The sequence below is a fragment of the Ailuropoda melanoleuca genome, chromosome 16 (genome assembly GCF_002007445.2).
Source record: "Ailuropoda melanoleuca isolate Jingjing chromosome 16, ASM200744v2, whole genome shotgun sequence".
Lineage (NCBI taxonomy): Eukaryota > Metazoa > Chordata > Mammalia > Carnivora > Ursidae > Ailuropoda > Ailuropoda melanoleuca.
Window position 1 is genome coordinate 38,974,526 of NC_048233.1, and position 25,654 is coordinate 39,000,179.

The following is a 25,654-nucleotide window of genomic DNA, read 5'->3' on the forward strand; positions in this document are numbered from 1 at the left end:
TCCTGAAACAAAACAATTACCAGGCCTAGAAACCTATACCCAGCAAAATTTCCTTCAAGAATAAAAGTCAAAATAAAGAAAAAATTCACCCCAAAATGGAAATGGTCTAAATCTTTCAGTTAAAAGACAACTATTTAAAAAAAGAGATAATTTCTAAGAGTAGTTAAAAAAATAAAACCCAACTATATGCTGTTTATAAGACTAGCATTGAAAATGAAAATACAGAAAAGTTTAATCTAAAATGATAGTATGGACCCTAGGCTTATCATGGGGATCATTTTATAATATATAAAAATATCAAATCACTATGATATACATCTGAAATTAATTGATGTACATCTGAAATTAATAGGGTATTATATGTCAATTATACTGTAACTAAAAATGAAATTATGATAAAAAGATACATGCAACCACTAATTGAAAGAAGTCACTATATATGGGGTACCTGGGTGGCTCAGCCGTGAAGCGTCTGCCTTCGGCTCAGGTCATGATACCAGGGTTCTGAGATAGAGCCCCGGCATCAGGCTCCCTGCTTCTCCCTCTCACACTCTCCTTGCTTGTGCTCCCTCTCTCGCTGTCTCTCTCTGTGAAATAAATAATTAAATCTTAAAAAAAAAAAAAAGGAAGAAGTAACTATATATATATTAATATCAGGCAAAATATACTTTAAAGCCAAGCATTATTAGACATAAAAATAATAGATTTGAGCATAAAGTAGGAAGAAATAATCAAGATAAAAGCACAATCAATAAAATAGAAAAAAATCCAAAAGAAGAGAACAACTTAACTCAAAGTTGGTTCTTAGGAAAGACAGAGGAAATTGATAAACATCTGGGGAGATTAGGACAAAAATGAAGAATGTGCTGATAAATAACAGGAATAGAAAAAAGAGAATCACTAAATATGATTCAGTCTTCAAATAGGTAAGATTATATTACAAAAAATTTTGTAATAAATTTGAAGATTTTATGAAATGGGCAAATTCTTACAAAAAGTATCTTACCAAAACTGACACAAGAAAAAACAGTAAATTTAACATTTACCATTAAATAAATTGAATCAAAAGTATCTTCCACAAAAACCAACAACAATGAAAAAAATCCTGCAGCCCCATGTCTCCATAGGTGAGATCTGCTAAATATTCAAGGAAGAAATAATTCTAAACTTGCATAAATTATTCCAAAGAATGGAAAGAGGTGATAGAAGTCCAATTTATTTTACGAGGGTAATAAAACCCTGACAGTAAAATAAGAAAGGAAAATTACTGACCAATTTCACTTACAAACCCAGATGCAAAAATCCCAATACACACGAAAATTAAATCTAGGAATCTAGAAATATGTAAAAAGAGTAATAAATTATGACCAGTTGGGTTTATACAAGGAATACAAATGTGTTTAAAATTAAAAATAAATCCTTGTGCTTCAACATATTAGATATTAAAGAAGAAAAATCATAATCATCCCAATAGAGTTCTTCTAATAAAACTTAAAATCAATGTGATTTTTTTTTTCACTTAGCAAACCAGAAATACAAAGGAAATTCATTAATCTGGTACTAGCTACAAAATAAATGTTCAGCAAATTTTTTATTTTTATTTTTTTTAACATCATTTTTAAAGTAATCTCTACGCTCAACATGGGGCTGGAACTTACAAGCCCGAGATGGACAGTTGCACGCTCTACCGAGTCAGCCAGGTGCCCCAAATTTTTAAAATCCAGTTCCTTCTGAACCCAAACCCCATTCATTTGGCACATTTTAATGCTTCCTTTTCAAATAAACCCAAGAAGTTGAATACGGCTGGAAAGCAGCACATGAGAGAATGAACATTCTTTGAGACAACAGTCATTAGATAATTAAGGGCAGATCATGAAAGGTCTTAAATGCCACCCTAAAGAGGTTGTTTGTTTGCTTTCCTGAAAACAGTGAGGTGCCACTGAAGGTGAGAGCTTGGCAGAAGCAGCAGAATGACCAGATAAAGCTCCTTTCAGAGAATCATTCTGGCTGCAGTACAGATTTTAAAAGGGTAAGACTTCAAGCTGGGAGATGAGTTTTCAAGAAAGAGAACAAGGAGTCGCAAGTTCCAGTGCCTGTAGGAGCCAGACATAACATGAATGAAGTGGGCCAGCTCTAAGACAACAGGGAGAGGTGAGAACTGTAGAAAATGAAAAGCACATGTCACTAAAAAAACCCCACCCCTATTCAGCTCGTCAATTGTTTTCATGCAAGAATATTGCCCAGTATTGCTAGATCTTCAAGAAAATTTCAGTGTATTTTTTTTCATTTTCAAAATTGTGCAAAACACACACACACACACACACAAACCAAACATGGGCCAAATCTGGTACAAAAGTCATCAGTTTGCAACCTGTGGCTCAAAATAGGGTAATGTCAGTAGAGATGAAGAAGAAAAACTCAAAAGCATATTATGAAGGAAGAATTGTGATAGTGATCAATTGGGTGTGGGCAGAAGAGAGGGGTAACAATGGATGACTTCCAGATTTCCAGTTTGGTCACTGGGTGGATGGTATGCCATTCACTAAGCCATGAAACACAGGTAGAAGAGGTTTAAGAACATCCACGGGGCGCCTGGGGGGCACAGCGGTTAAGCGTGTCTTCGGCTCAGGGCGTGATCCCGGCATTATGGGATGGAGCCCCACATCAGGCTCCTCCGCTGGGAGCCTGCTTCTTCCTCTCCCACTCTCCCTGCTTGTGCTCCCTCNAATGTAAGACTGGGAAGACAGAAGTCATTTTCAAGCTTGCGCCTCAGCTCTTTACCCACCGCCACTCCCATCGCTACGTCTTCAGCTCAGCTGCATCAGTGCTACCTGGGCAAGCGATGAAACAGGCGAAATCAAAGTGGCATCTGGAACTAAGCAGACGAAGTCTGAGAAAAGTTGGGTAGATATACCCATCAAATGGATCCACAGGGGCTAACAGTGAGGCTGGGTGGTATTATCTGATGATGCCAGGATGGGGACAGTCCTGGTGACCTAGGGTTACAACCAAAGTGGACAATCACTGCAGGCTGTGAGATCTGGGCAGCTGAGCTAGTTGGGGACCTCGAGTGTTAGGAAAATGAAGTAACAGGGAATCCAAAAAATACTCTCTCCACTTAGAGGAAGCTGGGTTTCCAAAGATTGAGACTATGACCTCTTAGCCATTACACACCATCCCTGGTTGCTGGAATCTGAGAGCATTAACCTCTCTTTATCCCAACCACATACTGGTCACAAGACTTCCTGGAGAAAGGAAATTCTGCCATTTGGGACAATACGGATGTACCTTGAAGGCATTATGGTGAGTAAAATAAGCCAAATACTGTATAATCTCACCTACACACGGAACCTAAAAAAACCAAATTCATAGAGCAGATTGGTGATTGCCATAGACGGGGTGAGGGTGGGAGAAACAGATGCTGGCGGTCAAAGGTAAAAATTTCCGGTTACATGATGAATACACTCTGGAGAAGTAATTACAGGTTGGAAACAAAAGTTAAGAGCTAAATCGGAAGTAGGAGCACCAAAGGGGTTTCTTAAAAGGAGGCCTCTTTCACATGCAGCACAAAAGCACTCACAGCTGAGTAGCAGGCTAAAGATTTTAGAGTTGAATTCCAGAAAAGCTTAAAAAGTGGTACTGTTATGCTAAGATCAGGAGCCTGAATGGAAAAACCTGGAACCATAAAGTATAGTACTAAGGCATCTGGATGGAAGCTCCCAAGAATACTGAGTAGTCTGCAGACTTCCACGAACCGTGTTTACAGAAGTGGCCCATCACTCCCTAGCAAGAGGTAGCCCTTTCCCCATGCAAAGACTCTCTTAAAGAGGGCCACTCTCACAAAGTACGTCCTCTTCCTCCCACAAAGCTGCCTCCACCTCATTTCTTTTCTGCCAGGCCAATAACTAGGGTTAAATTCCAGCATAACCTAGCTGGAAATGCACCAGGCCTGATAAGGGAGTAAAGAAATTGTACCTCAAAGGAACTATAAGAACTAGCTAGCAGGTATTGGTAGAAGGCAGGGGAATACCCCTGGAATCGGATTTTGAGTGTGCTTAATCAAGGGGACCAGAACATAAAATTGGGTAAGAAGTCATTGACTTGGAAGCATGTTCTCAGTACTCAGGATTTAACACCTGCCTTGGCCAGGAGCCCAGAAAATGGGGATAAAGTAGCTTCAGGGGTGCCTTTCAGAAACCTGGAAATAAATGATGGCAAACACTCAGCAAAGTGAAAATGCTGGAGTTGTCCTGGCAAAGGAATCAAAAGGTACAGGGAGAATATGCAAAAATGGGTCCATTATGGGAGGCCCAGAGGACATTCCCATTCACCAAAGCCACCAGGTAAGAAGGGCACCAATATCACTACGCTCAATGAGCCTTCTCTGCAGGCCAGGACTGAGCATGGTAATAGCCACGAGGATCATAGGGCTACTAAATAACAGAAGTCAGGTGGGCAGCACTGTAACAAAGGTCGCGGGACAATTACAGGTGCACCTCATTTTACTGTGCTTCGCTTTACTGCACTTCGCAGATACTGCATTTTTTACAAACGGAAGGTTTGTGGCAACCCTGCACCAAGCAAATGTAATGGCACCATTTTCCCAAAAGCATTTGCTCACTTTGTGTCTGTGTCACATTCGTAATCTCTCAAGATTTCATTATTACATGTTATGGTAATCTGTGACCAGTGATGATGACTTGCTGAAAGTGCAGGTGATGATTAGCATTTTTTAGCAATAAAGTATTTTTAACCAAGTTATGCACTTTTTAAAGACATAATGCTATTATACACTTAATAGACTGCGGTATAAACATAACTTATACGCACCGGGAAACCAGAAAATTCACCTGACTTGCTTTATCAAGGTTGTTTTTACTACAGTGGTCTGGAACCTAAACTACAATTCCCAAGGTATGCCTATAACAGACAACTTCTAGCATAGGAAACTCAATCCTAAGTGAACTTCTATTTTAACCCTATCTTTAGATTCATCATCAAAAAGATCTTGACAGTTCATGCCTAGCTCTGTGATCTTGCATCAGGCTCAACTTCAATGAAGTTTTACATACATACATTCCTAGCTCTAGAGAATTTTGAGATGATAATCAGACATTAATTGGGAGAAAGAAATGCAAGTGGGAGTAGGTGGCACAGAGAGCAGGATAAAAGAAGGAAGATTTTTGGCACTGGTAGGCTTTAATAAGGAAGTTCCACCCCTGTCCACTCACTTCTTACAGGCTTTTATCTTATACTCCCCAAAGCAAACCTAGTTACTGAAAATGTATTTACTTCTTGGGATGGAAGTTTACCTGTCTTATTTTTCCCTTTCCCATCAGAGACAACTCCCTAAGAACCCAAAAAATATATATACACATTCAAATACAAAGAAAACATGCATTCAAGAGATTGTTTTACATTTTCATAACATTTTAACATTTAATAGAAACTATATACAATTTTTTATTATATCTTACATAAGATAGCCACTACAGAAATTTACATAGGTTAGAAGCAAGATGGATGGTTAAGGAGGGCCCAGTCCTGTGGTCTATTCTCAGAGGTCATAGGTCAGAGTTCAGTGGAGGAAGGATGGGTTCAGATTACCAATCAGGTGAGAGGTGAAGAAAGGCTAAAACACAGGCCATTAGATAATCAGACACTGAGTTCCATTAATATCCCAAGGGTACACATCTCCTACCTAAAACCTATGTGTATTTGTGCCTGGACTTGGGAATTCCCATTACAAAGATGTCTCTCCCCTTAGGCACAATCCCAAATACTCTCTCAATCCCAGCAGCTCTGACAGGAGTCACCCATCTCTCTCTTCCCTGCAGAGTGAGAAGACACTATTGGTCCCTCCCCTACAAATTTGGTTTGTTTGACTACAGCACTCAATAACCCAGAGGAAAAACCACCTCATAGTGTTGAGTTGTCCTTCAGTGAGAGACAGTCTTAAATACTTGTTTAAAGAATGGAAAATTCAAATCCACCAAAGTCAAATGGTTCCCCAAACAAATTATCAACTGATAGAAGAGGGTTCTGGCTTCCCATTTGCAGTAGCCACTCCGCTCTGAAGCAGTGGTGCAGAGGCTTTCTCAGAATTTCGAGAACCCTGTGATCTGCACCCATCTCCAGCCATCTGCATCTGGCCCTGTTAAAACAAAGTCACTTTGGTTACAAATCCATTCATTATGGTCTGAAACATGAATCTAACTTACCACAGCAGAAATACAGTAACTCTGAGACGTTGCTCTTCCCATACTAACTACCTCTAACCCTTGGAGTCAGCGGTCATGATATGTAGCATTACCGAGGCCCTCCCAATGGGAGGGCGAACTGTGGTTGTTTCTTCCAATGAAACAGCCATTCTCTGCTGAGGTTCCAGAACAGCCAGCAGATCACAGGAAGATAGTCCTTTGGGCCTCTGCTTGAAACCAACAGCTATAGTACAACTGTCAGTCTTCAGTCAGGGCCACCGGTACCCCACCCAAAGCTCAAAGAAAAAAGCCAAGTCACATTACTTGTCCTTACTCTATGATGAAAACAATTCCAGTGCTGAACTCTCCCTTTAAAAAGAACCATTTATGTAGGTTCCTTGTCTTAACCTCTTCTAGTTAAGAAACATGTCCCACTCTCTGAGATTCTGGGACTAGTGGTGTTCTCTTTAAGGGACCATCTGGAGACTTGCCATCTGGGGCACCTGTACAGTCTACTTGTGATGACAACCCCACTCACTAGGAGTACATGCTAGCCATAGCCCGCAGGGAGACCTGTGCCTGGATGGGGTTGTCCTTCACTTGCCAGAATATCCACTGAACCTTCAGCAATTTCTTTGACTGAATGATCTTCAAGGGTTAGTGAAGGATCAAAAAGTAAGGGTGAAGGAGGGCACTGCATACCATCACCCACAACATCCAAGTCCTAGGAAAAGAAAGAGAAAAGCCTATCAGCAAAACCAAGGGAATCAATAAGCTGAAGCTGGCGTATTTTTCAACAAACCTCAAAGCAATTTTCCCATATTTCCCTCACCCCTTTGCCTACCTTTAATCAAAAAAAGATTTTCCCAGAATGTCCAACAAATGGGATAAGATCCAAAAGCACTAAGAACTTTTGCTTGCTGCTGAGTATAAAGCACAGACCACTATACTAGCTTTAAAAAAAAAAAAACCCACACCGTATTCTCACATAGAAAAATTCAGAGACAAACAGTAGAAGAGTAGTTAACAGGGGCTGGAGGGAGAGAGGAAGCAGGAGGTAGAGTTCCATGGGCAAAAAGTCTCAGGGCTGATAGATGGACAGTGGTGACAGATGTGCGATATTGTGAATGTACTTAATACCACTGAATTGTACACATAAAAATGGTTAAAACAGTAAATTTCATGTTACAAATCTTTCACCAAAAAATTTTATTTAAAAAAAAAAAGTGTATTCCTTCTAAGACTTAACTACAGTCACCATGTAAGTTCACCGGTAGTCAATCTAATATGGACAATTAGGGTAATCACAAACTAAAATAAAATACTGTTTTAAAAGACGGGACGATATGCGGGGTGCCTGGCTGGCTCACTCGGTACAGCATGTGACTCCTGATATCAGGGTTGTGAGTTCAAGCCCCATGATGAGCAGAGAGCTTACTAAAATAAAGACTGGACAATATAAGATTGCTTGATTAATATTCTAACAGTCACAGTGAGCTAGGAAATACTATTCTGATTAAGTCCCTATGCCCACCCAGAAATCCCTAATTCTTAAACAAAACATACTTCAATTGCTCTTTAAAAAAAAGGAGGGGGCACGTGGGTGGCTCAGTTGGTTAAGTGCCTGCCTTCAGCTCAGGTCATGATCTTGGGGTCCTAGGATGGAGCCCCATGTCCAACTCCCTGCTCAGTGGGGAGTCTGCTTCTCCCTCTGCCCCTCCCCCCACACTCCTGCTCCCTCTTCTCTCTCCCACTCTCTCCCGTCTCTCTCAAATAATTAAAACCTTTTTTAAAAAAATAAGGAGAGAGAGAGAGAGAGAGAGAGAGAGAGAAAGAAAGAAAGAAAGAAAGAAAGAAAGAAAGAAAGAAAGAAAGAAAGAAAGAAAGAAAAAGAAAGAAAGAAAGAAAAAGAAAATCATATTCCGTAAACTATGTTCTTCTGATTGAACGAGCCATTCCCACTGAGATGCTGAATGGCTAACAGGCCACAGAAACACATTAGTCTTGGCACCTGTTTGAAACCAACAGCTACAGCAAACCACTGGTCTTGATTCAGGGCCAAAAGCATTGCAAAGCCACAGACAATGTGTCAAACTGACTTTCATGCTACCAAGAGTCTACTGCAAAACTCCCTTCCCAAGAGTGAATATTACAAAGGGCTTCTACTCCCCTATGCCCAATCCACTTTATAAAGGCTCTGTTTCCAGCAATCTAGCTTTACAACAGACTTAGTTTTATACTTTTAAATTAAGTCTAAGAGTTTGAAACCGTTTCCACTTCTTTGGTGTGCTAATCACCGAATTAAGTATCACACTTCACAATAATTAAGGTAAAGAATATTAATTAAAGAATGTACCACACTTAAACCTGCTCAATTTAAGCAGAAACTTACAAAGGGACATGGTCAGCTACCTAACATCGATTTCAGATGTGTCAAAATCAATCAACCTATCTATCATCTATCTATTTTAGAGAGCACGCAAGTGGGGGGAGGGACAGACAGAGAGAATCTTCAAGCAGACACCCCCCACTGAGCACACAGCTGGACACAGGGCTTGATCTCACAACCTTGATCATGACCAGAGCCAAAACCAAGAGTCCCACACTAAACTGACTGAGCCACCCAGGTGCCCCTAGAAACTTCTGTAATATCCACAGAAACCTGTATTCTCACGTGGTTAGACCTCTGAACTATTTTCTCCAATTCTTTTACTATGCACAATTATTATACAAATAATTAACTTGGAATTTTTTAAAAACCCATTTAGGGACACCTGGGTGGCTCAGTTGGTTAAGCATCTGCCTTTGGCTCAGGTCACGATCCCAGAGTCCTGGGATCCAGTCCGGTGTCTGGCTCCTTGCTCAGCTGGGAGCCTGCTTCTCCCTCTGCCTGCCACTCCCCCTGCTGGTGCACGCGCTCTAACATGCTCTCACTCTCTCTCTGGCAAATAAATAAATATTTTTTAAAAATAATAAATGAAAATAAAAGAACCCATTTAAGTAATGAGGCATAAAGTTTCCAAGTCTCAAGATGACAATGGTATGGAAATGTTTTCTAAAGAAAATAGACACTGAAAAGGCTTTTCTCAAATATTCATGCTTTCTGTTACAAGAATTAAAATTGGGGAAAGGAACCTAAAACAAGAAGAGAGGATCAGCGGAAATGCCTATCACAACAGGAATATTCAGAAACATAAGTCCATAAGGACATAAAGACAGAATCCACATTTTGTTCTGATCTCAAAAATCACACACTAAAAGTTAATAGGATTATGGTATTAGGCTGTTACTTGCCGAACATCCTTGGATCAAAGCACAGAAAACAGGCAAGTATAATATCCAGAATGAAAGACTTAATTTTAACCTAGATTAATATCTAATACCTGGTCCTCCCACAGGTAAAATTACCAGAAGTTATTCTATGGCAGAATGTAGGTTTATAAGCTAAGATTGCTTGGTGAAATTCATACAATTAAGAAATCATTTTTCCCCAGCAAAATTGCATACTAATAAATATATCCAGAATTTATGGGAGGATAAAGTTTCTTTTCTAAAACTGGAGTTTGTTTCAACATTTTCTGGAGAATTTTTACCTCCAAAGATTAAGAATAAAACTATACTTATAATGACCAATATGGTTTATCAAAAGTATATTAATATGAACATAGTAGATAATGAAGTACAAATGACTGTTTACCATTTTTAAACCTCTAACATCAAAGGGCCATCTTTTTTTTTTTTTTTTAAGATTTTATTTATTTGACAGAGAGAGACAGCCAGCGAGAGAGGGAACACAAGCAGGGGAGTGGGAGAGGAAGAAGCAGGCTCCCAGCGGAGGAGCCTGATGTGGGGCTCAATCCCATAACGCCGGGATCACGCCCTGAGCCGAAGGCAGACGCTTAACAACTGAGCCACCCAGGCGCCCCCATCAAAGGTCCATCTTAAAAATCCACTGGAGGGGCGCCTGGGTGGCACGGCGGTTAAGCGTCTGCCTTTGGCTCAGGGCATGATCCCGGTGTTATGGGATCGAGCCCCACATCAGGCTCCTCTGCTATGAGCCTGCTTCTTCCTCTCCCACTCCCCCTGCTTGTGTTCCCTCTCTCGCTGGCTGTCTCTATCTCTGTCGAATAAATAAAAAAAAATTAAAAAAAAAATAATAATAAAAAAAAAATAAATAAAAATCCACCGGAATCCCAAAAATAAGGTTACTTCTCACACATTCTTTCGGAAAAAAACAAAAAACAAGCAATAAGAATTAACAGATTTGACAGTATGTTTTTAGATATTTTTAAAGATTTTATTTATCTGAGAGAGAGAGAGAGAGCGAGCGAGGGTGCGCACAAGCAGGAGAAGGGGCAGAGAGAGGAGGAGGGCCAAAGAGACTCCCCGCTGAGTGCAGAGTCCTGCTGTGAGGCTGGATGCCAGGACTCTGAGATCATGACCTGAGCGGAAATTAAGACCCTTAACTGACTGAACCACTAGGAGCCCCGATTTCAAGATTTCCTTAATGTCAGTTTCACATATAATCATGAATCGTATAATCTCTAATATTTTGTGTAAAAATTCTCCAAAAAGCAATACTAATATGGTAAAAATGGGTGAAAGGGGAAAAGCAAAAAGGTCAAAACAGAAATGGCTCTAAAAAATTAATTATCAGATGAAATAAAAGTTACTAACCTAATACATCTACATAAAATACATGTGCTAGCTTCTACATATGTACATTATTATCTGAAAGGAATGTGCTGATATGGTGATTAGGTTAATTTTCAGACCTTATAAAGTTGCTCATGTTAAAGTTAAAAAAAAAAAAAGATAGCATCTCTCTGCATTTTCTTCACATTTAAAAATGAAGGGAAGTGGACAAAACTCTGTCCTTATCAACAAAGGGCTATCTGTTAATTTGCCCTCTTCAACATAATCTCACTGGAAAAACTTGGGAAGCACTGAAGCATATAAGGTCCCTTTCTAGTTTCCATATTCTATGAAGTCTGTGTGAAAGAAATTTTTTAAAAAGCAATTATAATCAGGATTATAATAAAAATTATTTTATTATAAATGAAATAATGAAAAAAAGTTTAATAAGCCTGTAGATCATATGTAACCAAAAGGAGGGGAGGGGATTACCCCCCAAAAAAAATTAGAATCAGTTTATTCCTAATACCACCTTTCTTTTTCAGATATTACCTTGTCCTGGTATATCCTTTTTGCAAGCAATACCCTTGAAGCCACCCAAACTTTGCCTCTACCCTTAGCAAATAATCTTGCAACCTATATTCAATTTTCCATTTACAGTTGTTAAACATGTCATTGTTATACACAACACACCTTTATTATGAAATACAGATTTATCTTCAGAACAAATAATGAAGACCTTGACCCAAAGCGCTAAATATTAAGTGTAGTGCTAAAACAGACTGATCCCTGAGTCAGTAGGACAGTACTAGTGAAGAGTACGAATAAAATCAGAGATGGGTTTATGGGACCAACTGAGGAACAAGCTTATAAAAGTGTACATACTTAGAAGGCTGTAAATACTTAAAAAGAGATCACTGTTGTTCTAGTCCATTCACAACAGAATCTACAATAACATATCAAAAAAAAAAAAAAAGCCAGTAGGCAGAGCTAAGTTTAAAGTCATTTCCTGAGGGGCACATTAACCTGAAAATTAAACATTTACTACTACAGAGCAAAAACACAAGCTTACAACTGTCAAGAGTAGATATGAGAATTCATTTGCATGATTAAGATTCTAGTGAATCGCTCACCTTGTGGACGGGTACCAAGTGTCCTGGCTATACCAAATCCAACCATAATCTTGACTTTCCAACTTCCCATAGTTTACAATTTAATTCCCTTATCATTCCCTCAGAAAAACGCCTGCCAATTTAACTGTCTCTAAATCAATATGCCAACATATACATACAACCATACATGTATCATTTCAAAAACTTTATCAAGTCTCCTGGCCACAAAAGATGAACCTAGTCTCACCATTAATAAATAAGGCCTTGCCTCAAGGGCCAACCAGAGCAGAGCTTCTCTAACTTACATCACTGAACTCCAGAGGTAAACTCTCAGTGGGCTGAAGCTCGGCAGCACTCAAGTACAGATCCATGGGGCCGGCTTCCAGATCGTCTGGCACAGACAGTACCTGCTCGGGCTTATACATCTGAGGAGGCAACTGGAAATGCAGTGGGCAGCAAGGATCCTCAGAGAGGCTTACAGGAACTGGTTTGTTGCAGGGTACCTCTTCAGAACCCTGGCAGCATTTGAAGAGAACCTGATTCGTGTCCTGACAAATATCTGTAGAAAAATGGTCAAGGGAAATAAAATGGATCCATTGGAGGCACAAAATACAAGTACTGTCTGCCATGTAAAATTCAAGGTCTGCACTACAGAAGACAATTGGTTACACCTGAAACAGAACCGAACACAGTTAGCAATTTTTAAAGTCCTCAAAGTAAGTGTCATTCACTGGTATCTAATTCTCTACCAGTAATTTAAATCTAGACCCCAACCTACACTTCAGGATCCCAGTCATTTAACTAGAGACACTAATCTTGTTTTCACTTGGGAGAGTCAAACACAAAACATCTGAAAACACAGCTAAGCAAACAGCAAGAACAATCCTAGGAATCATACCCATTCAGAAGAAACATGCTATGGCAAAGGCAAATAGCTTGCAGAAGCGCTACCAAGCCCTCCCAAGAGTCAAGAAATATAGTGTTGTTTCTGCTCTGTTCAGCACACTGGCAAAAAAATTGCAAAAACTTTTTGAATCTTGTTTCCAAAATGTTTACATATGTTTAAAGCAGCAGAGAACTAGGGAAAATAGAAGCTCTAGTAATAGACAAAAAAAAAAATAAATAAATTCCCATGCCCCCTTGTTTTGGGGGATGGGCTGCTAGTGCAGAGGAGTTCTGTCATGGTCCCAAAGAGAAAGGAGAGAAGATAACTTTGCTTATGAAGTCCCATGGAAAGGAAGTACTCCAGGAACACTCCAGGAGCACTAACAACCTCTATTAACAGAAAAGGGCCAGTTTCCAAGTTGGCAAAGCAGCTCTGTAGGATGAATCAAAATTACACTGATTAGATAAAACAACAAAATTTAGGGGCGCCTGGGTAGCGCAGTCGGTAAGCGTCTGCCTTCAGCTCAGGGCGTGATCCCGGCGTTCCGGGATCGAGTCCCACATCAGGCTCCTCCGCTGGGAGCCTGCTTCTTCCTCTCCCACTCCCTGCTGTGTTCCCTCTCTCCCTGGCTGTCTCTCTGTCACATAAATAAATAAAATCTTTAAAAAAAAAAAAAATTAAAAAATTAAAAAAATTAAAAAAAAAACAACAAAATTTAGTTCAAGTTACTCTATGAAATGTTTTATTCAAGTGATAACCATTTCTTGAAATTTTAACATGGATTTTCCCCTAGATTAAGAGGCAACTGTTATTTCAAATGCGGGCTTATTTTTATTTAATTTATTTATTTATTTAAGATTTTATTTATTTATTTGACAGAGAGAGACAGCGAGAGAGGGAACACAAGCAGGGGGAGCCGGAGTGGGAGAAGCAGGCTTCCTGCCGAGCAGGGAGCCCGATGCGGGGCTCGATGCGGGCTCGATCCCAGGACCATGGGGTCATGACCCGAGCCGAAGGCAGACGCTTAACGGCTGAGCCACCCAGGCACCAACCCCCCTCCCTTTTTTTTTTTTTTAAAGATTTGAGGGCTTATTTTTAAACCAGAAAGCACAATTTTCTACAAATTAATTTTACCCAGGATTATAGAATTATGGGTAAACTTTCCTCCCAAATTTTAGGGTAATTTCTAAAAATTAAAAAGTCTAGCATACATTTTATTTTTAAACCAAATAAAACTTCTTGAATAAAGCCATTTGTTTAGATCAATTCTTGGAAACTGCTGAACTCTTAAGGCAGGGTTTCACCACTGTAGTACTACTGACATTACTGGCCATCCTGTGCATTGAAGGATGCTTGGCAGCATTCCTGGCCTCTACCCACTAGATGTCAGTAGCACTCTCATCCCTAAATTATAACAAGCAAAACTGTCTCCACACATTGCCAAATGGGGATAACATGGTCCCCAGTTGAGAACCACTACTTTAAAGGAACAGTAAATAGTACAAAGTAAACTGTATTTATTGAATGAAAATGAACAATCAAATGAACACATGAATCTAACAGGAACAACCAGATTTGCATTCTCTATGTGCTTAAGAAAATCTAAAGTCTCCGATGTGCTTTAAAAGTCCAATCTTATTAAATTATTAACACTTTAATCAATCCATTAAATGTTTTAATCAGAACTTTTTTCACGGATTTCAAAGGACTTTCACAAGTCTCTTATTTAATACAATATCCTGGAAAAACCCTCCCCCATCCTCCTCCACCCTCTTTCCTTTCCAATGGGGACAAGTGAGACAAAGAGAAGGGAATGGTTGACCTACAACTAGAGTGTGGGTCCTTCACTTTCAGTCCAGTGCTGTCTCCATTAGACCAGAGTAAAGAGTTAACAGGTCACCAATGGCAGTCGCATCTTTCTCTGGGATAAGGACTTAAGGAAGGGTAAGTGACTTAAGCAACTATGGAGTGGAAAGGAAAAAAGCATAAAACAAAAGAAATCATACTTCCCTTCTCTTTTCAAATACATTTCATATTCAACTTTGCTTTTTAAAATATTAATATCCTAATAAACTGAGTATAATACTGTAAGTCTAAAATATTCCTTAGTAACTGCAAATTGAGTTTTTCTGACTTACAAAGTAATTCAAGCTCACTGAAGAAAACCTGAAGAGTACAAGGCAGAGGAACAAAGGGTATTCATAACCCCACCATCGAAAAGTAGCCAATTTCTGTTAATTCCCCTCCCAGTATTTGATTATATGTAATTCCATATCCTATTTTTGTCACAATCATTTTCCTATGTCATTCATAAACTTTGTTAATCTAACGTTTATTGCTTAAACATATCCCACATAATGTTGTATCATAATTTTCTTCTCTATACCCCATCTCTGAAAATTTTAAGGCTGTCTCCAGCTGAAGGAATTTTATGTAAAAATAACAGTCTGCATTTGATTATCTCCTTAAAATAAATTCCAAGGTAACATCATAGTATCAAACAATATGAATACTGCCAAGCTGCTTTCTAAAAAGCTTGTACCACTCGATCTTCCCACTGGCAGTACTGAGGACCCATTCACAATCTCACCAACTTGCAATCCACTCATTCACTAAATATATATCTACAAGTATTAAATTCATAGACTAAAAATTTCCTTATTTCCTATTTCACTTATGTACAGTGAAAATAAACTTTCAACACTGAGCCACTTCTTTTAAATCTGTCCACCTTTGCCCAATCACGTTTTGAGCATTTATTTTTTTAATTACCTTGCACAAGTATTTTGTATATTAAGGACAGTAATCCTTTATCAGATATTCATTACAAAAATTAATAAACTGGTAAAATATTCAATAAAGAGAAAAAAATTTTTTTCCTCTCAGAAGACCAAGAGAAGGTTCTCCTTCTTTTCCTATTAAAGAAGATACAGGGGCGCCTGGGTGGCACAACGGTTAAGCGTCTGCCTTCGGCTCAGGGCGTGATCCCGGCGTTATGGGATCGAGCCCCGCGTCAGGCTCCTCTGCTATGAGCCTGCTTCTTCCTCTCCCACTCCCCTGCTTGTGTTCCCTCTCTCGCTGGCTGTCTCTATCTCTGTCGAATAAATAAAATCTTTAAAAAAATAAAAATAAAAAAAAATAAAGAAGATACACTTCATTTCCAAATATTTTATATCTCTGGCCAGGCAAATGAAATCGAGCAAGATTTAAGCCTTTCAGATAATAAAGATCATCATACGAACAAGTGCTTTTACTGTGAAAGTAACTTTCTTGATATCCACAATAAGGACGCACTTTCACAATCCAATATACACAAAAAGTCTTACAATCTGATAGTAAATGTGGCCTCATGGCAGAATCAAGAAATACTATGATGGTTCAAAAGCAAACTAACTAGAAGGGTAGGGAGTGGAATCATTCCATTTTTGGAAATAGTAAGTTTCCAATTTGAATGAAGTCTAAAATATACAAATTAGGGCCCTGACCATACAAAAGGATACTTCTCAAAGAAAGGTCACAGTTCAGAACCTACTGTTTTTTGGTGGAAAACCCATAGTAATTTTTGTGTGTGTGATAACTGGATTTAACACTATTCTATTTCCAATGAAAAAGTTCTATCAGGGATCTCTGTATTTTGGAATCCCAGTATTAATTTACTACAAATGAGTATTAGCCCACCCCTATCTCCAATGACTCAGATGTTTCTTTCTAATGAATTGACCATTACATTTCCAAAGTTCTGAAATGGCCAACAGACCATAGAAAGACATTTCTTTAGGCTCCTGCTTGAAACCAACAGCTTCAGCAAACTGCTGGCCTTGATTCAGGGCCAAAGGAAAACAAAGACCTTCAATTAAGCAAACTATCAGAGATTCCCACCAGCCTTTAGTCTAGCTAGCAAACTGAACTGAATAAAAAAGATACGGGTAAGGCAGTGTCTGGTCATTGGAAGAGACTGATTGGAACAACGAACATCATCCACAAAGGCCAAGCACCTCTGACTGGAACGAGTCGTATGAGCCTAAAATGGAGAAAACAGATAAATGAAACAAACCGTCCAAAGAAAATACAACCAATTGGGGCATCTGGGTGGCTCAGTTGGTTAAGCATCCGACTCTGTTTCAGCTCTGGTCATGACTTCATGGGTTGAGAGATTGAGCCCGTGTTGGGTTCTCTGCTCAGGGGGAGTCGGCTTCAAGATTCTGTCCCTCTGTCCCCACCCCACTCACATGCACTCTCTCTTTAAAGTAAATAAATAAATAAATCTTACACCCCCCCAAAAAAAGAAAAAAGAAAATACAACCAATTATCTATGAGAATACTTACTTAACACATTTAAGGAAGGTACATCCTTAAAGGATAAAGAACTCAACATAGGACAACCTCAAGATCAAGAGTCTCTGGACTCACGTGCTCTTTTCAAACTACCCCACTTCCAATTAAGTCAAGTTTCAGAGCCAAGACCGTACAATGTTTTGACTATTACCCTAACTTTGAAAACAAATACATACCCCTTAGAGGTATAAACACAAATTACCTGTTGGGCAGCACCATCTGTGGCCAGCATTCTGCGTTCCTTCAGCTGCCTGTGTAATAAGGCTTCCACTCCATAGCGCTGACGATACCGCCGAAGACATTTTAGACGCTTCAAGTTCTCTCGTTCTTTGGCCAAAAGTCCCTCTGGGCCAGTCAGGAGACTACTACCTGGTGAGTCACAACAGTCAATATGTTATGTGCCAAGCAACCAATAAGGGATGGCTGCTCCAAATTAACAAGAAAAAAACGGTAAACTTGGGCCATAAGATAGCCACTTTCGAAAGCAAATTCTCTTCCACTCCAGGTACTAAGACAGAAATAAATCTAACTACCAACAAATTCACATTTTGAAACCACGAACAGCTGGTGGAGACTAGCATAAAACTTGCCTAGAGCTTCATGTTCTACTTTGCGATTATGTAAATAACGTCGCTTCTTCTCTTTGAGCAGATGCTGAAGTCGTTTAAACTGATCGATGTACAAAGACTGCAAACGAATTAGCTTCTCACGCATTATCAGGGCAACTTCTTCTGCTGTGTAGACACCAGCATGTCTGGAATAAAACAGTATTCAGCAAAAGTAAGAAAACACAGTATTAAACCCAAGCTTAAAAGGAGAAAAGGGTAGAGAGGAGACTTAAGTTTGTTATTTAACAAGAAGTCAGCACTGAGGCCATCACCTTATTACATATGAATGTTTTCACAAACAGCATTCAAGTTATTAAAAAACAAATAATAAGGAAAATTCCTGAGCATGGATACTAATGTATGATCTCACAACATGAGGAAGGGAAGAGGTTTCTTCATTTTTCCCAGTTATCTGCAGTTAAGAAGTGAAGATATGGAACATTCAAAATTTTTATTAACCTACAATCTTATTACATTTCATAATTTAGTCACTTACCAGTCAGGACAGCTTAAAAGTATTCCATTTAGTAGCATTAATATCATTAATAATAGAAGTATAAAAAATAATTTCAATTTCTAATTTAAAATACACTCCTATATTGGAATTTACATAAGCCCTCAAAATACTGGTGCACAGTGGCTATTCATGGTCCCCAGCTCAATTTCTTGACAAATTTCTCAAAATACAGTACCCTGGGTGAGCCGTTAACTCCCAAAGATCCAGATCCACATCAACTTTACTAAGCTTTGCCACCAATTATAACAGAATTTTTTAAAAAGTTATTCTAGTGATTATGATGAGGTCACATAAGCAACTGAGTTAAATAGCAATTTAATTGGAGACTTTCCTGATTCTGACTTATGTAAGTCTGAATGAAAAGATAAGCCTCCGGGCATGTGGGTGGCTCACTCGTTAAGCGTCTGCCTTCGGCTCAGGGCGTGATCCAGCCGTGATCCCGGCGTTATGGGATCGAGCCCCACATCAGGCTCCTCTGCTGGGAGCCTGCTTCTTCCTCTCCCACTCCCCCTGCCTGTTTCCCTCTCTCGCTGGCTGTCTCTCTCTCTCTCTCTCTGTCAAATAAATAAATAGAATCTTAAAAAAATTTAAAAAAAGAAAAGAAAAGATAAGCCTCAAATTTAAAAGATTTTTGGTTCCATTAGCCTTGTATGATCATTACATAACCAGCAAGAGGAAATCAGATATATACTTGACTTCCTATTTTCATATTTTGACTGAATAAAAATTATTTCCTTTATTTAAAAAACAACACATACAAATTACATACTCAAACTAATTTTAAATCCAAAAATTACACCTTCTTAAAAAATTAGCTGTTAAGCCATTAAAACAAACAGAATAAATAAAATTATTAACTTCAGGACTGAAGCAAGGAATCTCTGCCCAAAATTTTTCTCGAATATAAATGGAAGCCAATACTACCTGTGCGTAAGTACAATTCCAAAGTACTCAGAAGTAAAAATAAATTAAGAACCAAAACATGATGAATAAAAACTAGCAAATTATACCAATGACAAAATATAAGACTATCAAAAAACTGTGGAAAGGTTTTAAAAAATATCTGAAGTCTGAATAAGACAACTAGTTTGCATCTTCAGGAAAATGGGTTTGCTGCATTCGTATGTCTGCACACCTAAAATACTGAGGCCTTAACCTATATCAATTTTGTTAAAATGAAATTAACTTCATTGTACCCTGTCAGAAGAGAATTTAACCAATAGTCTAGGGACTAGAATTTATAAATGGAAAGCCACTACAATTAGGATTTACTACACATCATTGGGAGGAGTGGGGGAGCGGGTTTTATTTAAAGATGGATGTTCCAGGGGCGCCTGGGTGGCACAGCGCTTAAGCGTCTGCCTTCAGCTCAGGGCGTGATCCTGGCGTTATGGGATCGAGCCCCACATCAGGCTCCTCTGCTAGGAGCCTGCTTCTTCCTCTCCCACTCCCCCTGCTTGTGTTCCCTCTCTCGCTGGCTGTCTCTATCTCTGTCAAATAAATAAATAAAATCTTTAAAAAATAAATAAATAAATAAATAAATAAAGATGGATGTTCCAAACATTCACAGCTAGTTACTAAAATCATGTACCAACTACCCTTATCTGATGTTCACAAATTTAAGTCACAGTTTTATTATCTGAATTCATCTTCAAAAAAAAGGGAGTCATCTTACCTTCCATTAAATAATGTCTCTTATGAAAGAGTACTCCCCCAAATTTAAAAATGATGAAGACTCAATAACCTGAAATGACCTTTACAAAACTAGTTCTGAATGCCTGTAGACGTCACATGGTAAAAATTACTTTTTAAATAAGGAAAGATTTAACAATTAGTTTTAAGCTAAAACTTCACCAGTGCAGGATGTTGTTGTAAATGAACTCTTCAGATTTCTTTTTACAAAGCAATTAAGTAAATGGTGACTTTGAGGAAAATCACATAAATATACCTACAAGGGCGAAAAGAAACTATACCACTATTAATTCTAGTTAGGATAAAATCTCTAATGACATCATCATAAACAATACAAAAGGCACCCTTCTGAAAAGTGAAGTGAAAAGTTGTTAATGATTCAAAAATGGGTCCTAAAGACAAAAAAACACTGACACCAGAGATGAAATTAAAAGAATTTCATTAAATAAAAAGACTTATTAAATTTAAGACAGCAATATGCAACCATATTAAAAAATTTAGTATTATAAGACATTTAACAACTCTACTGACATCCCTAAAAATGCAAGTATTTTAGGAGGCTGAAATTTTTGGGGGGTAATCTCACAGAGGAATTAAGGGAAGCCTTGTATTTAGTTGCCTGCTTCATTTTCCCTTTTGAATGTTTCTCTGAGGAGAAACTGACACCAAGTACCTAGTCCTTTTAACATTTATAAATCTCATAAAATTAACTGGTATTTTTAAGTTACACTAGCATAAATATGTCCCCTAGAGACTGATCCACTCTAGATTACTACTGACAAAATCAAGTTTTTGGACCTTCGAAGCTGAGTATTTACCACACCAAAGGACAGTCACTTTGTGACCCTACAGAGCATGTACCTCTTCAAAGCAGCACGTCTGGCATTTCCAGAAGCACAATGGGAAAAAAAAAATGTTTGGTATAAAGTTACTACTTTGAGAGAATCCTGCCAGATAATGAACATTCTTTTTCAAACCACTTAGATGACTTTCCAAACAAGTACTTCCTGAAGAGGTGACCATACTGATAATACTCAAGAAAAATAAGATGAAATTATTCTACTTAGAAAATGTAAACCTAAATGACTTTTTATAGAGACTAGAAATTCATGATCTCTCATACTACTTACAATACTTCTAAGCAAGCTGTCAGTGGAAGTGTTAAGAGACAGTAGTCAGAAAAAATGAAGAAAACAAAAAAAGAAAAAAATTAAACTAAACCTAAACCATGAGACAGAAATATGAGACTGTGAGTGTCAACGTTTTTGTTTCTACAACTCCTAAGGTGATCATGGGCTAAGTGAAGAGTAGAACCTTAGTTAAGATATAATTAGACTGATTACTCACTTCTGGGTTTCTAAATCAGTTTCTCTTTCTTAGGCATGAAACCAAAGGAAACTCTTGAACATCTTTTTATTTTTCTACTAGAGAAAAAAAAAAAACTCATAAAATGTAACTTTGCAAAAAAAAAAAAAAAAACTTTAAAAAAAAAAAAAAAAAAAAAGCAGGTATTCAAATATAGGCACATTATTGTTCCTGAGGTTTATGCCAGGAATCCATTTACATCAATTTCCTCTTCTCTAACTGACCTAAGCATTTCTCAACCAACATCCCATTATGTCCAAGAAATTTCCTATTTTCTCCCCTATACTTTTCATGTGTAGAATTTGATATCCAAAATTTTTCCAAATTACACAGCTTCCAAAAAAGAATAAAGTCTTGCCCTGCAGCAGGATAGTGATGAACCAGGACACTTAAAATGCAGAAGCTATTACTGCTCACAAATAGCTGAACTCTCTTCACCCCTCCTAAGTTATTTATCTATTAATAGCATGCATTACTATAGTCCACATTCTAACTACAAAAAAAATTTTAAGGCCTTATGTGGAGTTACAACTTACTTTAGGGGATCTTCTTGATCACTGTCTATGCTATCAGCTTCACTGTCAGGGTCACCTCTCCATGTCTGATCCACAGTAATGGGTTCCTGCTCCCCATCACTCCAGCTGTCTTCATCTGAGGCAAGGAAGGGAGAGCAGCCATTAAGACTTCCCACCTCTGTAACTCCACCACACAGAACTAGATTACTTAACACATCAACCCAAACCTTAACATTTAAGAAAACAAAACAAACAAACAAAAAACCCCAACAATTTAGTAAAAAGGTACTGGCAAATAAAATTGGCTTGAAAAAATATAACCCAGGTAAGGTTACTTAAAACAAATAAGGTAACCATGCCCTCAAAAGGACAGAAAGGTCCAACTCAAAATTATTCTTGCTTCCTGAAATTACCTTGCCTAACAAAGACAAGCATAAAAACAGCAATGAAGGAAATAGTCATAAACTCAAGAAAGTAAACCCAAGCACACATTACTTCAAACTGAAAAGAACTGGTGAACACAGCAATCCTGGAATTCTCACCAAATTGTCAATGAATTAACAATATTTTTGTATTATCACATGCCACGTATGTTCAAGGCACTGTACTAAACCAAAATAAGTTCTTTAACTTACTCTTCTTCCTTTTTCATTCTTATGAGAAAAGATCCTTACCCAGAATTCGGCTGGCTTCACTGCGGCTACTTTCTGGAGTCTGAGACCCCAGCTCTGTCTTAGCATAAGAGCTCAGCTGGCACAAGAGTGTTTCACCCATAGGCCCTGGATTAGCCTTCTTCATTTGAGCATGAAGTGCCAAGGCATTCCTACGAGCATGTTCAGCACAGAAAGACACCCTAAGGAGACAAAATATTAACATTTTATACTCAGGTCCCTTCTTGAAGGAGTTCAATCATTTTCATAGTCACTAGTCTTTAGATCATTTTTAGGAAATTAAAATAACTATTACCTTCATTTATATACTGAAAAGGCCAGTGAGGCAAGGTAATTTAACTGGCCCAAGGTCAACCTATTTGGTATTACTAAGGGGAAATGCAGGTAGCATAATCTGGTGCTTCATTCATCAAACAAAACATCCCAACTATAAAAATGCTGACATCATCCTAGAACAAATCAAAAAGATCTTTCATCTCTCAAAACTGGTTCTGGCAACTCTACATTTTACTTCAGTATCAATCCACTGTAGGTAATAAGATGTGTGGCACAATTTTAAAACCAAAATATACATGAAGAATTAACTAGCCAAGTTACATCTCTACATGAATACTCTTACTTACATGATGAAAACTATGAAGCCTTTCCCAGAAGAATACACATATACACAACCTAACAAGGTTCAGGGATGATCCAAAGGGTCAGGGACCCCAGGGTTAAGAATATTCTAGAATATCCCCTTATTTTATAGACGAGGGAAAAGGTCTAAAGAAATTAAGCGAGTGGCCCAACTGAAAGTGGCCTCTTTGCAGTTTTCAACGGTTTTTTTCCCCAATTTTACAAAAACTCCAGCTAGTCACAAGCCCACAATATACCACACCCCTCTTTCGTTTTAAAAGTACAAACGACATAGATTATCTATACATATATACCCATCTTTCTTCTCAGGCTTTGGAGCAGCACTGGGACATCTTTTTCCATTCTTCGTCGATATATAACTACACTGCTTGAAAGGTGCATTCTTGTCTTCAAGGATATGCTTAATGCAAAACTCCTGCCCCTCCAGGCGAGGTTGCGAGCATGGGCGATGAGTGAATGAACACGACAGGGGTTCCTGGGACCTGGGCACTGGGGTGATCCTCCCCCGACTGGTCGGCAAGACGTGGATCCGAATCCTGTTCATACCAAAACCTGCACACAGAAGATCAAAAAGCCCTTACCCTTCCCGAAAATTCCTGCTCCACGACATCCGGACCGACCGCGCGCAGCTTCCGAAAGACTGGCAGAAGTCACGCTCCGTAACTCCCCTCCGCCCACGTCTGCCCCAGACCGTTAGTCAATTTGTCTCACTTCAACTTCTCCCCCATGCCCGCGCCGCCCCCCACCCCCCGCCCCGACCACCAGCACGTCGTAAGTATCTCTCGGGCTCGCACGGCGGCAGCACGAGGAGCGAGCGCCCGCTCCACGCGGCGGCAGCAACGCTGCAGCGCCGCGCCCGGCCTCCGCCTCTCTGCATGCCGCCTTTGTCCCGGCCCGCCTCCGAGCTCACAGCTGGGCCCAGCCCGTCCTCGGCCTCCCGTGCAAGCGCCATTTTGTCCTCCAGCTCCGGGCACTGGAGAATCTGGCTTCTGAATGCCTATAGGAGGAGAGCAACCTCGACGCTGACTGAGACAAAGTAGCAGCCCGGAAAGGGCAAGACGGGCGAAGCAGCAGCCTAACTGCGAAAGCGAGATTAAGCACCGCCGCCATCTTACCTCTGCAGCCGAACCGCGCCGCTAGCCCTCTGGCCGCGCCACCCGCTTCTAACTCAGCCCCGCTCCTTTCCGGGCTCCCAACCCCTGATTGGCTACTGTGCCCACGGCTCTGTGTCACCATTGGCCGAGGCCAGCTACCTATCATGTCCGTGGGGGCGGGGCGCTGAGAAAAAGCGCGGCTGGGGTGGCTAAGACAACCTGTCCGTCAGTCAGCAACTCCGCCCCGGGGAGAGTGAGGTTTACCGTACGCGGGCTGCGGAACTCGCTCACGCCGCAGGGCTCTTCTTCCAGTTCACCGCGTGGCCGGTTTTCGGGCTGCTTTTGGCCGCTGTGTAGTCCTAGGCTGCTACTACCTCACCACCCCGACAAAGCGGGTAAAAAAATCAGACATACAGAGGCTAAAAGATCACTGTACAGTCAGTCGACTCTGTTTATACAGGAAAAGGCTGTAGTTTTCTTTTGTGAGCAGTTCATTTATTGAAACATTATTTACGGAGCCTGGGGAATTACATATATAAACACTTGATTCTCAGAGCAACCCTGAAATAATAAAGGCTATTATCTCCATTTTTACAGATAAGATAACCGAGGAACAGAATGGGCCTATAGCTAGTAAATGGGAGGAGGAGAATTTGAACCCAGCCCTCATTCTTTATCCCTTATTGCCTCTCGTACAGTATAGACCATTAGACTGAGAGTAAGGAAATATGAGTTCTGGTTTAGGCCCAAGTTCTCTAAAATCCTCTATAAGTTCATGCTAAATAATGCAGGTATATAGAAATGGCAGATACAACCCCAATTTTATCATACTTTAACGATTTTTGGTTAAAAGCATCTTTTTTCATCTCCACTACACCTCTTGTAGAAAGGAACCAACAATTTCTCCCTCTAACCCTTCTGGATCTTTTCTGCATCCCATCCTTCCAATGCTTCTTTATCTAGTGTCAGTTTAAGAGGTTTCTCCAGCACCAATAAGCACGTATGAGTCACACAGCAGGCGAGCACAGAGAATCTACAATTCTCAACAACGGCAGTTTAAGATACAAGAAGTGATTAAAACAAAAATGAGGGGGGCAGTTGGAAGAGATGCCATTTCCAGGTTAGGGCGTCCCTAGAAGGCCCTTCCCTGAAATTCATTTATTCAACAAATATTTACTGAGCACCTAAGTGCCAGGCACTGGAGATACAGAGAGTACAAGAAAGTACAAGAATTGCTCTTTTGGAGCAATTTGGGACTGTGGGTGCAATATAAACATAATATCAATAGCAACTGTGATTTAGACACATAAGCAAACACTCCAACCCTCAGAAGGGGTACAAAGAAGACATTTGTTATAAACTCCCTACAACTCAAAACTAGCTGG

At 39.4% G+C, this 25,654-nt stretch overlaps 1 protein-coding gene and 3 non-coding genes across 9 annotated transcripts; all 4 read right to left on the reverse strand.

Annotated features, from left to right (window-relative positions):
• Positions 1-5,409: 5,409 nt before the first annotated feature.
• On the reverse strand, positions 5,410-24,383 carry KANSL2 (KAT8 regulatory NSL complex subunit 2). 6 transcript variants are annotated; one of them, XM_011234761.3, is made up of 10 exons: positions 24,291-24,383; positions 23,469-23,727; positions 22,540-22,718; positions 21,887-22,001; positions 17,759-17,922; positions 17,371-17,537; positions 16,758-16,854; positions 12,355-12,506; positions 6,805-6,924; positions 5,410-6,154 (listed from the first exon to the last, which is right to left on the reverse strand). In XM_011234761.3, exons 2-10 carry the CDS (start codon positions 23,717-23,719, stop codon positions 6,023-6,025), a joined length of 1,377 nt encoding a protein of 458 aa, XP_011233063.1. In that variant the 5' UTR covers positions 23,720-23,727; positions 24,291-24,383; the 3' UTR covers positions 5,410-6,022. The 6 variants fall into 6 exon arrangements, with proteins under 6 accessions (XP_011233063.1, XP_034501113.1, XP_011233059.1 ...); XM_034645222.1 differs by having other exon boundaries at positions 6,774-6,924; XM_011234757.3 differs by having other exon boundaries at positions 12,253-12,506.
• Positions 6,344-6,479, reverse strand: LOC117796846. Its single transcript, XR_004621551.1, has one exon. It is a non-coding gene; the product is annotated as a small nucleolar RNA SNORA2/SNORA34 family (small nucleolar RNA).
• LOC117796847 lies at positions 8,130-8,262 on the reverse strand. Its single transcript, XR_004621552.1, has one exon. It is a non-coding gene; the product is annotated as a small nucleolar RNA SNORA2/SNORA34 family (small nucleolar RNA).
• Positions 16,530-16,666, reverse strand: LOC117796845. The gene has a single exon (XR_004621550.1). It is a non-coding gene; the product is annotated as a small nucleolar RNA SNORA2/SNORA34 family (small nucleolar RNA).
• Positions 24,384-25,654: the final 1,271 nt, after the last annotated feature.